The sequence below is a fragment of the Balaenoptera borealis genome (genome assembly GCF_965194805.1).
Source record: "Balaenoptera borealis genome assembly, chromosome: 16".
Lineage (NCBI taxonomy): Eukaryota > Metazoa > Chordata > Mammalia > Artiodactyla > Balaenopteridae > Balaenoptera > Balaenoptera borealis.
This window is the reverse complement of record NC_138872.1, coordinates 50,091,599-50,108,428: the sequence shown is the minus strand read 5'-3', so window position 1 is coordinate 50,108,428 and position 16,830 is coordinate 50,091,599. Positions and strand designations below refer to the sequence as shown.

At 43.8% G+C, this 16,830-nt stretch overlaps 1 protein-coding gene across 3 annotated transcripts in view; it reads left to right on the top strand.

Moving 5' to 3' along the window:
* The window catches only part of LUC7L (LUC7 like), a 37,826-nt gene that overhangs the window by 10,197 nt on the left and 10,799 nt on the right, over positions 1-16,830 (top strand). For all 3 annotated transcript variants that reach the window (XM_082361583.1, XM_082361582.1, XM_082361584.1), the window contains 2 exons: positions 8,801-8,911; positions 9,825-9,968. In XM_082361583.1, the coding sequence (XP_082217709.1) occupies positions 8,801-8,911; positions 9,825-9,968 (255 nt within the window). The remainder of the gene's footprint in view (positions 1-8,800; positions 8,912-9,824; positions 9,969-16,830) is intronic.

Here is a 16,830-nt window from a genome sequence, read left to right as displayed (position 1 = left end):
TTGTGATTTTTCTTGTCAAAATTGCAATTTTGGTAAATCACAACACCTCAGTAGCTTTTTGGCCAGATGTGGCCAGTGAGCTGACTCTTGCTATCACTGACCTGTTGCTGCCTCCTGATGACCTGCTGTTGGTGCTAGGCTCCTAGCCTGCCACGTACGTAGCCCATGGGCTGTTCAGTTCCCAGGCGTGGGACCAGCAGCTCCCATGTTGAGGTTGGTTTCTGGAGGGACTACAGTGTAGTCATCACTATTGGAAGATGGACACAGGTTTTGTTTTCACAAGTTGTGAACCATCGCTAAATCATGACTTGTTCTGATTTTTCTTAATAACTTATATTTGTGTATCTCACCAAGTGTTTTGGTAGAATGCCTTCACTGTTGACAGTGAATCTGTGAGGTGGGCCAAACATTTATCTCCAAAGTCTCTGAAAGTATAATAAGATTGATGCCAGAATTAATGCAAGCAGCATCAAATGACGCTGGGAGAGGAATCATTCCATTTAGCATATCAGTCAGGGATATTTAGGAGCTATTTTTATCTAGGTTGTATTAGAGAGACAGCTGACAAAAAAAGTACAGCATTTATTTTGTCTTAATAATGAAAAAATTAAATATATTAATGTAACAGGCATTTGAATTATATTTTAAGCCATGTTTATCATACAAGGTTTTTTTTTAAATTTATTTATTTTTGACTGCGTTGGGTCTTCGTTGCTGCGTATGGACTTTCTCTAGTTGTAGTGAGCGGGGGCTAACTCTTCGTTGTGGTGTGCGGACTTCTCATTGCGGTGGCTTCTCTTGTTGCGGAGCACGGGCTCTAGGTGCATGGGCTTCAGTAGTTGTGGCACGTGGGCTCAGTAGTTGTAGCGCACGGGCTTAGTTTCTCCGCGGCATGTGGGATCTTTCCAGGCCAGGGCTTGAACCTGTGTCCCCTGCATTGGCAGGTGGATTCTTAACCATTGCGTCACCAGAGAAGTCCCTTGGTAAATCTTTTATAAGAGCTCATCAGCCCTTTATACAACTTTCAAATATTTATAGACTTTGAGTCCCCTCTAAGCAATTTGTAAGACATTGTCCTAGAATATTTGCCTATGTATGAGAAGACTTAAGATGTTTATTGCATCGTTTTGGATTAGTGAAAAGTGAAAAAATGCAAATGTGTATTCATTGTGGAATGGGTATAGTTGTGTTAAAATACAGTGAAACACAGCTATAGATATAGAAGATGCGTGTATTGATGTGAAAAATGAAAAAAGCTTGAAAAACTCCTAAATGGAGTAAAAATTGTTTGCTTGTATATGCATTTTAATACAATTTTAAAAGGTATATACCAAGCTTTTAAGTGATTATTTCTTAGGAGAGGAGAAAGAATTATGCTTTCTTTTTCTTTTTTTCTTTTTTTGACTCATGGCGTTCAGGATCTTAGTTCCCCACCTAGGGGTCAAACCCGTGCACCCTGTAGTGGAACCATGGAGTCCTAACCACTGGACCGCCGGGGAATTCCGAATTATGCTAAATCGTGAAAAGTTATTAGGTCCAGTCAGGTTGCTAAAATATTTCTACCTTGTAACTTACTTCTACAAATCTCTATCTTAAGGAAGTACAGTGGCCTCTTATTAAACAACACAGGTTTGAACTGTGTGGGTCCACTTACATACGGATTTTTTTCAATAAATACATACTACAGTACTACACGATCCATTGCTAACCCCCTCATTGTTCAAGGGTCAACTGTGATTGAAAACACAGGCAAACACTGGTACACAAAGATGTTTGTGGTAGCTAGCATTGTTTATAAGATTGAAAAGTTGGATGCAACAAAAAAGACTCAATGATGAATGAGCAAATTATGATGCACTCAAATGGTAGACTGTGCCCTTGAAACTGTGAGACCTGTTCAATGACTTAAAATTCCTTAGGAAATCATGAGCAAGACAAAGATAAAATTGTGTATACTGGAGATTTCTGTGTGCTCTCGTTGGAAGTGTGTGGCTGAATCAGAATTCATTGACTATCATAGAAAACACCAAAGGTCCCCTTTCCCTGTGCCCCTCCCGCTCCCTGGAGGCAGTCCCTTACCACAGCTTTAAGGTGTAAGGAAGCAACAGCTTGCTGCTCAAGTGCCACAGGCTGACCTTGGATGGTCAGGGTTTTTTGTTTGTTTGTTCTACCATGGAGAATCTCAAACATCAAAAGGAGATGTAACAGTATAATGAATCTCCATGCACCCATCACTCAGCCTCAGGAATGATCAGCTCAGGGCCAACTGTGTTTCATCTTTGTACCCACTTCTCACAAATCTCAAAACAAACCTCACACATCCTGTCATTTCATCTGTGAATATTTCAGTGTTGCCATTGGCTTTTGAAGTTCTCTTTACTCTACATACAAAGATCTGGTATTATATTTGGTTGTGACAGAATCTCCTTACTAGCATGTTTTTGTTTTTGTTTTTTAACTGAAGTATAGTTGATTTACAATATTGCATTAGTTTTTGGTGTACAGCAAAGCGATTCAGTTATACATATATATAAATTCTTTTTCAGATTCTTTTCCATTATAGTTTATTACAAAATACTGAATATAGTTCCCTGTGCTGTACAGTAGGACCTTGTTTGTCTATTTTGTATATAGTAGTTTGTATCTTATTAGCATGTTTCTAAAAATATGTTGAGGAAAAATTTAAACATGCAGAAGTAAACAGAATAATATAAAGAGATCTCTGGGTTTCATCTCCCAGTTTTCAATTATTGTTGACGTGAAGACTCTTACTTCATCTTTATTCTTGTCTTTCCACACTGGATTATTTTACAGTAGTTCCTAGACATAGAATTTCATCTGTAAGTACTGCAAATAGTACATCTAGAAGATAATTTTATTTAAAGTATTGGTAATTTAAGAAATAATTTTTTAACATTACCTAAGTCCTCAAATTTCCCAGACTATCTCAAAAAGTATTTTTTTTACGATCATTTGTTTGACTCAGAATTCAAAATAAGAGCCACATGTTAAGATGTATTGTTAAGTCTTTTAAAATCTGTTTGTTTGAAGAAATTAATTTTTAAGTCTCTCATATCCTGGATTTTGCTGATTGCATCCTTATAATGCAGTCTTTTTTTTTTTTTTTTTTTTATAAATTTATTTATTTATTTATTTTAGCTGCGTTGGGTCTTCATTTCTGCGCGAGGGCTTTCTCTAGTTGCGGCAAGCGGGGGCCACTCTTCGCTGCGGTGCGCGGGCCTCTCACTATCGCGGCCTCTCCCGTTGCGGAGCACAGGCTCCAGACGCGCAGGCTCAGTAGTTGTGGCCCACGGGCCCAGCCGCTCCCCGGCATGTGGGATCTTCCCAGACCAGGGCTCGAACCCGTGTCCCCCGCATTGGCAGGCAGACCCTCAAACACTGCGCCACCAGGGAAGCCCTATAATGCAGTCTTTTTGACGTGTTTTCCTTTATCTTTGAAATTTCCTGTAACCTGGGAGTTAGATCTGGAAGCTTGATGGTCAGAATCAGGTTCTCGTTTGACAGAGTAGTTAGTGCAGGGGCCGGGCCAGGCACGGGCTGGTGCGTCACATCAGGTGGCAAAACGTCAGTGGAATTGGGTGTCACAGGCAGCCTGACCTGGTTGCACAGGCCCCCATCAACCTTTGGCCTCATGCTTTAAGCAGCAGTTGAGGATTATTGCCTAGATCAGTTATGTCACTAGGGTTACTGCTTGTCAGTTGTTCATTTATTTATTCATTTGGTTGCATTGGGTCTTAGTTGCGGCACACGAGATCTTTCTTTGCGGCACGCGGGCTCTTTGTTGTGGCGCATGGGCTCACTAGTTGCAGCACACGGGCTCAATAGTTGCAGAGCACGGGCTCTCTAGTTGTGGCACGCAGGTGTAGTTTCCCCACAGCATATGGGATCTTAGTTCCCTGACCAGGGATTGAACCTGCATCACCTGCATTGGAAGGCAGACTCTTCACCACTGGACCACCAGGGAAGTCCTGTCCGTAACTTAAAAACACGTAAAACACTCACGTGGTTAAGAGTTTGAGATATGAAAGGTATATTGTGAAGCCTGCCTCCTTCTCTGTTCTTCAGCCCCCTGGTTGGCCCCAGAGGTAACGAGTTGTTCGGTTTCTTCTCTTTCCTTTAGAGATTATGTGGATACCCGAGGGACATGTATCTTTACTTTTTATTTTATTTTATTTTTATAAATTTTATTTATTTATTTATTTATTTATTTATTTATGGCTGTGTTGGGTCTTTGTTGCTGTGCACAGGCTTTCTCTAGTTGCGGCGAGCAGAGGCTACTCTTCGTTGTGGTCTGTGGGCTTCTCATTGCAGTGGCTTCTCTTGTTGTGGAGCACAGGCTCTAGGCGCGTGGGCTTCAGTAGTTGTGGCACGTGGGCTCAGTAGTTGTGGCTCGCGGGCTCCGGAGCGCAGTTTCAGTAGTTGTGGTGCACGGGCTTAGTTGCTCCGCGGCATGTGGGATCTTCCTGGACCAGGGCTCGAACCCGTGTCCCCCGCATTGGCAGACGGATTCTTAACCACTGCGCCACCAGGAATGCCCTCTATTTTTAAAAAAATTTATTTATTTATTTATTTATTTTTGGCTGGGTTCGGTCTTCATTTCTGTGTGAGGGCTTTCTCTAGTTGCGGCGAGTGGGGGCCACTCTTCATCGCGGTGCGCGGGCCTCTCACTGTTGCGGCCTCTCTTGTTGCGGAGCACAAGCTTCAGACGCGCAGGCTCAGTAGTTGTGGCTCACGGGCCTAGTTGCTCCACGGCATGTGGGATCTTCCCAGACCAGGGCTCGAACCCGTGTCCCCTGCATTGGCAGGCAGACTCTCAACCACTGCGCCACCAGGGAAGCCCCTTCTATTTTTTTTTAAACACAAATAGTAGTCTGCTGCACACATGCTCTATATCTGTCCTCCCTTCCCTTTTTTTTGGTTTAAGTTTTCAGCATATCTTTGAGATTATTTCCTATCGTATAGTGTACTTCATCCTTTTGTGTCTACATAGTATTCCACAGGATGTGTGTCTGTTTTATAGGACCATTCCCTGTTGATGGTCATAGTGCTGCACTGCACATTGGCACATTGTGAGTGTTTCTAGGAAAGATCCCTAGAAGCGGGACTGTTGGCCCAGAAAGGATGTGCTTTTGTCGTTTTGGTAGTTAGTGTCATGGAATTCTCCAGAGGGGTGAATGATCCCGCCAGTGATGTGTGAGAGTTCCCATTTTCACATCTTCACTAACAGAGCAGCGAGTTACCAAACTTTCAGTTTTTGCCAATCAGAAAGGTGTAAAAAGGTATTTCTTTGTGGGCCTGACAGGGTTGTCATAAAGGTGTTTCTTTGTGTAGGTGTTCGCTGCCTAGATCCTCAGCTTGGGCTGATGGCTGGGACCTCTGGCACTTTTCCACCCCAAATTCAGGTTATCTGGGAGAAAGTGCCTCACCATTGGCTCCTTCTAGCCCAGTACAGCCTCATCCTGACTGCACCAGGGCCAGGCCTTGATTTCTTGAGAGTGTTATATCCAGGAATTCCCTAGGAGAGGGAATTGGTCATTTCTATAAATACATCTCAAGTTTTTCAACTTGGACACAGACACACAGAACATTAAGGTTACGGGGCAGCCTGTTTCTTCAGTGTTCACTTGCGGAAAATGTAAAGATTTACTTCTCTCTAATTCAGTGAAAATATGGTTCACTTTTCCCCCACATTGTCTTGCTTTGTGATGTTTTATTTGACAGGTTTCCAGAGCAACACACCATATCAACTAATGGGACCAGTTCTGCTTACACCTGGTCTCTGTCTTACACGTGTGCAGTGTGACAGTCACGCTTTCTCAGTCAGGTCCTGGGTGAGAGTCCCTGTGCGACCCTGGGCAAGTTATTTTGCCCTTTTCTATTTTCTATAAACTGGGCTGGTGATAACTGCCTCAGAGCTGTGAGGACTAAGTGTAGGTACCTTGGAGTCAAACCACAAGGGTCTTTACATCCTGATGCCGTTGCTCAGGAGTTTGGAGACTGTGCCTCCATTTCTTCATCTGAAAATTGGGTACCTTGAGAGCCCCTGCGTGGCTGTATTGAGGCACACGTTTGCTGTGACTGTTCTGCTGACAGCATGGGCTCCTCTTAGGCTCACTGATGCTGCTAGGCAGGCAGGGTCAGGGAGAGCACCTCATGGTCCTGTGTGTGGACGGACAGTCTCCAGTGGCAGTGAGACCTGTGTGCCCCCCTGTGCCAGCGGTGTGCTCAGGCCCCCTGAGTAGTTCATGGTTCATCACACCACCCCTGAGTTGCAAAGATGGATGACTTCCTAGTAAGTGGTATCTTGTGATTAAGACTTAATTTTTAGATTTGAGTACCTTTTTTTTTTCTTTTTTTTTTTTTTTATTAATTTAGTTATTTATTTTTGGATGTGTTGGGTCTTCATTTCTGTGCGAGGGCCCTCTCCAGCTGCAGCGAGCGGGGGCCACTCTTCATCGCGGTGCGCGGGCCTCTCACTGTCGCGGCCTCTCTCGTTGCGGAGCACAGGCTCCAGACGCGCAGGCTCAGTAGTTGTGGCTCACGGGCCCAGTTGCTCCGCGGCATGTGGGATCTTCCCAGACCAGGGCTCGAACCCGTGTCCCCTGCATTGGCAGGCAGATTCTCAACCACTGTGCCACCAGGGAAGCCCCCTTTTTTTTTTTTAATCATTTAAACCTGCTTTGTTTTGTTTTTTGGCTGTGTTGGGTCTTCATTGCTGCGTGCAGGCTTTCTCTAGTTGCGGCGTGAGGGGGCTACTTTTCGTTGTGGTGCACGGGCTTCTCATGCGGTGGCTTCTCTTGTTGCAGAGCACGGGCTCTAGGGGCGCGGGCTTCAGTAGTTGTGGCTCGCAGGCTCTAGAGTGCAGGCTCAGTAGTTGTGCACGGGCTTAGTTGCTCCGCGGCATGTGGGATCTTCCCGGGCCAGGGCTTAAACCTGTGTCCCCTGCATTGGCAGGCGGATTCTTAACCACTGCGCCACCAGGGGAACGCTAAACCTGCTCTTTGATTTAGGAACCAATCTAGAATTGAGAAACACATTGAAGAGAGTGAGGGGCAGTAGGACAGAACCATATTTTAAAGAACATGGCAGTTAAGAGACGTCTCTGCAGTATGTCTTGTCTGTGTTGTGAAGTTTACCATTTAATTTTTAGCTTATCAGATGTCCGAGTCAGTTTATATTTTGCTTAGATGCAGCTGGTTGCTTTGATTGGTAAAGGCACTGGCAGAACTGTCAATGTGTATTCCCCACTCAACCCCTGTTGAGCGGATCCCTGGCTGTGTTAGGTGTGAGATCCCTCTTTTTGGGTAGACAATAGAGGAACTCTGCATCAAAGTCTCAGCACATGTGCATGCATGACCCTTGGACCTCTCAGGCTGGTCTGTTAGGAGCTGTTGTTCCAGGTGAGCACAGGTGGTACGTGACCCGAGTCAGCTCACTGGCACTTTGATCCTGGCGAGTCCCCACCTTGTCAGCGGAGCTGGTCAAGTTGACATACTTCCAGGAAATGCAGTGCATGCATGCAAACAAATGCCAGTCATTGGCTTTCCTGCTCGTTTGATTTGAACATAGTGAAATGTTTATCGAGAATATTTGGGGACCAATGACAGGAAAGAGGCCCTGAGTTCCAAGTGTGTGGAGTGAAATCTGGGAGTTGGCCTTGTGGGCAGTGGGGCTTGGCACCATCACGAGCCTCTTCCATGTCTTGACCTACTCCCTAGTATGCGTTCATTTGAAAAGAGGGGACTGTAATCCTCTCCAGTGTCCCTACTGTCCATTCCAGTGTCACACCAATCCTTGTGGAGTGCTCTCTCCTGACCATATTTGGAGGAAGAGACATAGATTATCACTCCTTGGTCCGTTGGCCTAACTTTCACCTGCCTTATTATCATTTCCACCCAGAACTTTCCTTTCTCTATTTTTCAGCGGTGGATCATTCACCCTGTCTAACCCCGTCATCCACTGCTAACTTCACTTGCTGTCTATGTAACATGATGCTGACTTCAGCAACTTGGGAGGTGCTACTTATCACTGGTCCTAGCCTGACAGTTGGGAAAGTGACGTCCTGTTTGTATGTTTATCTGAAGTTATGTTGGGACTTTTGACTAATTACGGCAAATTAAGTGCTTAGCATATGTGACTGCTTATTAATTAGTATTTTATTGATTCCCACCAACTCTTTTCAGAGTGTCTTTTCCTTTACCTTTTTGGGTAAGTAGTAACCAGTTTTCCCGCTACTTTAGACGGTGGGCAATAACTAAACGTGTTCACAGCTCTCAGTAACATTTGTTCTATTGTTTTGTTTTGAGGTGGAAGGGGGAACTCTACCCTCAGAACATGAGGGAATAATATTTACGTGGCTCACAAAGACCAGTGAGTACATCATCTGCATCTCCCACGACTCACCAGGAGAGGGCCTCTGACATTATTAGCTCAGTCCAGCCTTTTCTGACCCTCAGAGACCACTATTAGTTACGGCCAGGTGTTTTAATTTTCCTCAAAAATTTCTTGGAAATGTTGTTGAGGGATGGGGGTTCTTTTACAAATTTTGGAAATAAATAAATCAGATGAGAAGACCATGCTTTTGAGTGGTCATTTGGTTTAACAGAGACCCTTGATTGAATGTGATTGTGGACATGTTAGCTGTAGTGTAGCTTCAGATCTTCCCACTGAACCTACAGGCTTTAAGAACCAACCCAGGACTGTTATTTCCTGTCGAACACGTGAGTTCTGAGGTCGGAGGCATGTCACTGACTGTAGCTCTCTTCTTCTCCTGAGCTAGGCGATGGATCACTTGGAGTCCTTTATCGCTGAGTGTGATCGGAGAACTGAGCTTGCCAAGAAGCGGCTGGCAGAGACGCAGGAGGAGATCAGTGCAGAAGTTTCCGCAAAGGTATGCTGGGGAGGCCTTCGCCTCACATTGTTGTCGTAAAAACTGGGCTGCCACCGGGCTGGCAGTCACGGTCACTGCTGAGTGTGCATCTTTGGGGTGGATGGTACCCACCGCCTTGGCTGTTCCCAGTGAGGAGGGAAGGCCGTCGCTGAGCTCTTAGCCCCTCCCCACACTGTGCGTGTGGGGTTTTTTTGTTTGTTTTGTTTTGTTTTTTGTGTGTGTGTGTGCACGTGTGCGTGTGTTTTAAAGTTCTTTTTTTTTTTTTTTTAACATCCCTATATAAAACAGGAAATGAGAAAAGTTAGCAGGGAAATGGTTAAACTATGGTGCATCCATATCATGGAAGAAGAAAGTAGATCTGTGTGGAATTGGCCTGTGTGTCATCTGGATGACCCTTGTCTCCTCTTCAGCGGAACTCTCTTCAGTATCTTTTTTCCTTTCAGTTTTATAAAAGCATTTCTTAGGAAATAGTTGCAAACGGGATCAACGGTGCCGTTTTATTTCTGAAAACAAATCCCAATAATTAGGCATTTTGCTTAAATTATAAATGTATGCATTTAGACCCATGCATTTTATTACCCTTACCCAGAAGATTTAACTGTAATAGAAGGCATAAAAAGAGATGGCCTAGAAGCTGACCCACATGATGGTCCTTGCAACCTGTTGGCAGTAACAGCGGTGCCACTGCTTTTATTGGAACGCGGTGCACAGGTCTAGTTATGATCAGTCTCAGTGGTGGGATTAAGGATCTCGTAATTGTTAGAATTCGCATGTCATCAGTGAGGGTTTCCAGCTGTTCTAATATTTTCAGTGGAACAGACCAGAAATGCAACAAGAGAAACACTCGTTTTCTTTGCATTAAAAAATCTGTTGTTTTTAGATGTCTCCTTACCTGATTGTTTCTCTCTCCTAGGCAGAAAAAGTACATGAGTTGAACGAAGAAATAGGGAAGCTTCTTGCTAAAGCTGAACAGCTAGGAGCCGAAGGAAATGTGGATGAATCCCAGAAGATTCTTATGGAAGTGGAGAAAGTCCGTGCAAAGAAAAAAGAAGCTGAGGTTGGTGACAAAAATGTCTTAGAGAGGGAGGAAGTAGTAACTCCAGAGAGTTGACTGTTTGGGCTAAAATTAAGCCATGCCTTCTTTTTTTGTATACATATTGGGAAGGAGTTGGAAATAGGGTGGTATATTGTCAGGATTGTACGGTTTAGAGTCAGCACACACTGGGGTTTGTGTCTTCACTCTGCCCCTGTGACCCTGTGTGGCCTCAGACTAGGCACTTGCCAGCTCTGCGCATTATTCCCATGTGTAGAGTGCGTCCTGAGTATAACAGTCAGCGCAGGAGTGTTAGTGAGCACCTCCTGTCTGTCCATCTGGCTCCCAGGGAGGGGGCAGCGTGGTGGGTGTTCAGCTGGTGTAATTGGGCCAGACTTCCTTTGCAGATGCTATGTACAATGAGGCCTGGTGCTTAGTGACACTGTGTCCTCAGTAGAGAGACCCGTGCAGGTTGTGGGTGGTACCCAGGTGGTGTCCGCTAGGCTGCCAGGCCAGGACACACTGCTGTGTGGTGGAGAAGCTGAGTCAGGGACTCAATGTCTGTATCCGTGACAACTATTTTCCTCCTAGATTATTTCCTCTGTTGCATACTCCCTGGTTCTCAAATCTCACTGCTGGAATCGGAGATGGCTTGGGTAGGCTTCGAGAACGGTGGGAATGGTAGTCAGAGGAAGACGGGACGGGTGTGTTCCTTTAGTAAGTGCTTGTCAAACTCCAGCTATGGGCCAGGCACTTCTCTAGTTGTGAGCAAGCTGGAAGACTCCCTCTCCTGTTGGAGATGGCACTGCTGTGGGGAGGGGGGCCAGGCAGAAGGGAATGTGAGCAACAGATAAGATTAATTCTGATGAAGACGGGTGCACTTGGGGGGTGCAGGGCGTGTCCAGGTAGGGCAGAGGGACCCTGGAAGGCCCTTAGCTGAGACCAGATGAGAAGGTTCTCAGAATGGTGGGTAGAGGTGAGATGGCGGAGTGGGCGGTGCCCCAGTGCAGGGCTGGTTTTGGTTGTTGCTGCACCCCCGGCTTGTCATGGTGCCTGATACATAGTAGCAGCTCAGCGATGACACAACGATTCTCAGCTGAACACACGAATCCTGCTGACTGCCTGTGGGTGTTCAAGCGAGGCCCACTGAGGCAACGACGTGTGCGTAAAGAGTCGCAAGTCCTGCGTAGAAATCCTACACGGGTGTATACTAAACCCCTGTATACTTAAATGGGAAATTTGTGTTTACATGTAAAAAAAAAAAAAAAGTCAGGCTCCCTCGGTTGGTGACAGCTCCAGCAGAAAGGCCAGAGGGTCAGGAAGGAAGCTCTGTGGCCTCTTAGCGACTCCTGAGGCCAGGCCTTCCTGCTCTGAAGAGCAGAGCAGACACCAAAAACCCGTGAGATGGCTCTGAGATTTATGCATAGGCTGAATAATTGTGGATGTGGGGTTCACCACTTGGATGGCTGCAGACAGCCAAGAGGGCAGCAGGATAGGGGACACATGGCAACTTGTGCCCAGGACTCCAAGCATCCTTGCTAGAAGACAGTTGCAAGGACGCTCACAGCAGAACTGGTAAAATGAGCAACCGTCGGTAACCTAGAAAACCACCCATGGACAAACAGCCATGTGCCCCTGAAATGGAGTTCTGCAGCAGTGAACGAACTGAACATATCTGCCTGCAGCATCCTGGAGAGAGCTCGCCAGCAACACAGGTGGGAGAAAGGCCTGTAACGCTGATGCAGGACTTCTAAATGCCCCACGTGCACACACAGTTTATGGGTCCACATGTGCAATGAAGTACAGAGACAGCACTGAAGATTATGCTGAACGCACACGAATGCCTCTGGGAGGGAGAGAACTGGCACTAGAGAGGGACACATCAAGAACTGAATTTCCATCATAATGTTCTACATCTTTCATTAAAAGAAAAAAACCTTAAGCAGAAGTGCTAAATATGGTGGGTACACTGGTTATTTGTGATATTATTCTGCCCCTTTCTGTAGTTGTAAAACTTTGAATGCCTTCCTCTAATCTCTTTCAAAATCAATTCTAATTATTCTGAGTGAAAAATGTCAATCCCAAAGGGTTAAATACTATGTGGATCTGTTATATAACATTCTTAAAATGACCAAACCATAAGAATGGAGAGCAGATTGGTGGTCACCAGGAGTCAGAGAAGTGGGTGTGGCTGTGAAAGGGCAGCAGGCAGGACCTTTGTGGTGATGGATGTTCTGAACCTTGACTGTATCACTCAGCGTCCTGTCTGTGATGTTGAGTTATAGTTTTTAAAGATAGAACCATTGGGGGAAACTGGGTAAAGTGTACGCAGCACCTCTCTGTATCATTTCTTAGGATGACCAGACAGCCTTGCCTCCTGCTAAGGGGAGGAAGGGCACCCTACCCAATCCTGTCCTGTCCTGTAGTTCTGAGGAAGGCCTATGGGGGGCACTCAGGTGATGAGGATGGGGACAGTGGCCAGAGTAAGGACACTGGGGGTCCTGGGCACCAGAGTGCCTTTCTGTATCTTTGCCTGTTTAGTGAGTGATGTGATGTCTTATTTTGATTTGCATTTCCTAGGGAACATTTTGAATGTGTGAATTAATGGAAGGTTACTACATTCAATCTTCCCTTTAAGGGCAAATGATTATTGAAATGCATTTCTTAAACCTAGATTTTGAAGGAATGTTTTAACTTGAGCACAAGCAGCAGTAACCATGTTCTGGTTCATTTTCTTTTGTGTTTCGTGTATTTTGCTTTGAGACCGAGTGACTGACTGACTGACTGACTGACTGACTGACTTACTTACTTATTTATTTATTTATTTATTTAATTTATTTATGGCTGCGTTGGGTCTTCATTGCTGCGCGCAGGCTTTCTCTAGTTGCAGAGAGTGGGGGCTGCTCTTCATTGCAGTGCGTGGGCCTCTCATTGCAGTGGCTTCTCCTGTTGTGGAGCACGGGCTCTAGGCACGCGGGCTCAGTAGTTGTGGCTCACGGGCCTAGTTGCTCCGCGGCATGTGGGATCTTCCCAGACCAGGGCTGGAACCCACGTCCCCTGCATTGGCAGGCGGATTCTTTTTTTTTTTTTTTTTTTTTTAATTATTTATTTATGTATTTATTTATGGCTGTGTTGGGTCTTCGTTTCTGTGCGAGGGCTTTCTCTAGTTGCGGCAAGCGGGGGCCACTCATTATCGCGGCCTGTCTCCTGTTGCGGAGCACAGGCTCCAGACGCACAGGCTCAGTAATTGTGGCTCACGGGCCTAGTTGATCCGCGGCATGTGGGATCTTCCCAGACCAGGGCTCGAACCCGTGTCCCCTGCATTGGCAGGCAGATTCTCAACCACTGCGCCACCAGGGAAGCCCTGGCAGACGGATTCTTAACCACTGCGCCACCAGGGAAGTCCCAAGTGACTTCTTATGATTAGACTCAGACTGCACTGGCTGCAGGAGGGAGTGTGCTTTGTTACGTTTGGCACACTTCCTCCTTTGAAGAGAGTGTCTAATGTGTTTGTCCTTCCAAATTTTACCTTTTGGGGCTGCATTGGGATACAGTTTCCTGAACATTGGGACAATCTCCATAGATGCTCCTGTGTTTTTTGCTTGTCTGTTTGGTTTAGTTTTTTTGTTTGTTTTTTTAAGACCCCTGTTTAAGATTCTCCCCTCTTGTTTCTTTGGTCTTTGCAGAGCTCTCCACCATAGCAGGGACTCACCTTCCCTGCTGGCCTTTTAGCACACACAGCATCCTGTGTGTCTGAGTGTTCTGAATACCCCATGTTGCTTTGAAATCATGACTGGTAGTTCATTTCTTAAATAAACAATTAAAATTGGGTTGGTTACAAGAATCTGAAGCTTTTTTTTTTTTTTTTTTTTTTTTTTAATGTCTGAAACATTTATATTAACATATTTCCATACATATTTCCATACAAATACAAATATAAGATTTTTAGAAATTTCATTTAATGTCTGAAACATTTATATTAACATGTTTCCATACAAATAACCCAATGAAAGTTTAGTATTAGTTGTTTTGTTTGTTTTTTTATACTGCAGGTTCTTATTAGGCATCAGTTTTATACACATCAGTGTATACATGTCAATCCCAATCGCCCAATTCAGCACACCACCATCCCCACCCCACCGCAGTTTTCCCCCCTTGGTGTCCATATGTCCATTCTCTACATCTGTGTCTCAACTTCTGCCCTGCAAACTGGCTCATCTGTACCATTTTTCTAGGTTCCGCATACATGCATTAATATACGATATTTGTTTTTCTCTTTCTGACTTACTTCACTCTGTATGACAGTCTCTAGATCCATCCACGTCTCAACAAATGACTCAATTTCGTTCCTTTTTATGGCTGAGTAATATTCCATTGTATATATGTACCACATCTTCTTTATCCATTCGTCTGTTGATGGGCATTTAGGTTGCTTCCATGACCTGGCTATTGTAAATAGTGCTGCAATGAACATTCGGGTGCATGTGTCTTTTTGAATTACGGTTTTCTCTGGGTATATGCCCAGTAGTGGGATTGCTGGGTCATATGGTAATTCTATTTTTAGTTTTTTAAGGAACCTCCATATTGTTCTCCATAGTGGCTGTATCAATTTACATTCCCACCAACAGTGCAAGAGGGTTCCCTTTTCACCACACCCTCTCCAGCATTTGTTGTTTCTAGATTTTCTGATGATGCCCATTCTAACAGGAGTGAGGTGATACCTCATTGTAGTTTTGATTTGCATTTCTCTAATAATTAGTGATGTTGAGCATCTTTTCATGTGCTTCGTGGCCATCTGTATGTCTTCTTTGGAGAAATGTCTATTTAGGTCTTCTGCCCATTTTTGGATTGGGGTGTTTGTTTCTTTGATATTGAGCTGAATGAGCTGTTTATATATTTTGGAGATTAATCCTTTGTCCGTTGATTCATTTGCAAATATTTTCTCCCATTCTGAGGGTTGTCTTTTCGTCTTGTTTATGGTTTCCTTTGCTGTGCAAAAGCTTTGAAGTTTCATTAGGTCCCACTTGTTTATTTTTGTTTTTATTTCCATTACTCTAGGAGGTGGATCAAAAAAGATCTTGCTGTGATTTATGTCAAAGAGTGTTCTTCCTATGTTTTCCTCTAAGAGTTTTATAGTGTCCAGTCTTATATTTAGGTCTCTAATCCATTTTGAGTTTATTTTTGTGTATGGTGTTAGGGAGTATTCTAATTTCATTCTTTTACATGTAGCTGTCCAGTTTTCCCAGCACCACTTATTGAAGAGACTGTCTTTTCTCCATTGTATATCTTTGCCTCCTTTGTCATAGATTAGTTGACCATAGGTGCGTGGGTTAATGTCTGGGCTTTCTATCTTGTTCCATTGATCTATGTTTCTGTTTTTGTGCCAGTACCATATTGTCTTAATTACTGTAGCTTTGTAGTATAGTCTGAAGTCAGGGAGTCTGATTCCTCCAGCTCCATTTTTTTGCCTCAAGACTGCTTTGCCTATTCGGGGTCTTTTGTGTCTCCATACAAATTTTAAGATGATTTGTTCTAGCTCCGTAAAAAATGCCATTGGTAATTTGATAGGGATTGCATTGAATCTGTAGATTGCTTTGGGTAGTATAGTCATTTTCACAATGTTGATTCTTCCAATCCAAGAACATGGTATATCTCTCCATCTGTTGGTATCATCTTTAATTTCTTTCATCAGTGTCTTATAGTTTTCTGCATACAGGTCTTTTGTCTCCCTAGGTAGGTTTATTCCTAGGTATTTTATTCTTTTTGTTGCAATGGTAAATGGGAGTGTTTCCATAATTTCTCTTTCAGATTTTTCATCATTAGTGTATAGGAATGCAAGAGATTTCTGTGCATTAATTTTGTATCCTGCAACTTTACCATATTCATTAATTAGCTCTAGCAGTTTTCTGGTGGCAGTTTTAGGATTCTCTATGTATAGTATCATGTCATCCGCAAACAGTGACAGTTTTACTTCTTCTTTTCCAATTTGTATTCCTTTTATTTCTTTTTCTTCGCTGATTGCCGTGGCTAGGACTTCCAAAACTATGTTGAATAATAGTGGTGAGAGTGGACATCCTTGTCTCGTTCCTGATCTTAGAGGAAATGCTTTCAGTTTTTCACCATTGAGAATGATGTTTGCTGTGGGTTTGTCATATATGGCCTTTATTATGTTGAGGTAGGTTCCCTCTATGCCCACTTTCTGGAGAGTTTTTATCAGAAATGGGTGTTGAATTTTGTCAAAAGCTTTTTCTGCATCTATTGAGATGATCATATGGTTTTTATTCTTCAATTTGTTAATATGGTGTATCACTTTGATTGATTTGCGTATATTGAAGAATCCTTGCATCCCTGGGATAAATCCCACTTGATCGTGGTGTATGATCCTTTTAATGTGTTGTTGGATCCTGTTTGCTAGTATTTTGTTGAGGATTTTTGCATCTATATTCATCAGTGATACTGGTCTGTAATTTTCTTTTTTTGTAGTGTCTTTGTCTGGTTTTGGTATCAGGGTGATGGTGGCCTCATAGAATGAGTTTGGGAGTGTTCCTTCCTCTGCAATTTTTTGGAAGAGTTTGAGAAGGATGGGTGTTAGCTCTTCTCTAAATGTTTGATAGAATTCACCTGTGAAGCCATCTGGTCCTGGACTTTTGTTTGTTGGAAGATTTTTAATCACAGTTTCAATTTCATTACTTGTGATTGGTCTGTTCATATTTTCTATTTCTTCCTGGTTCAGTCTTGGAAGGTTATACCTTTCTAAGAATTTGTCCATTTCTTCCAGGTTGTCCATTTTATTGGCATAAAGTTGCTTGTAGTAGTCTCTTAGGATGCTTTGTATTTCTGCGGTGTCTGTTGTAACTTCTCCTTTTTCATTTCTGATTTTATTGAT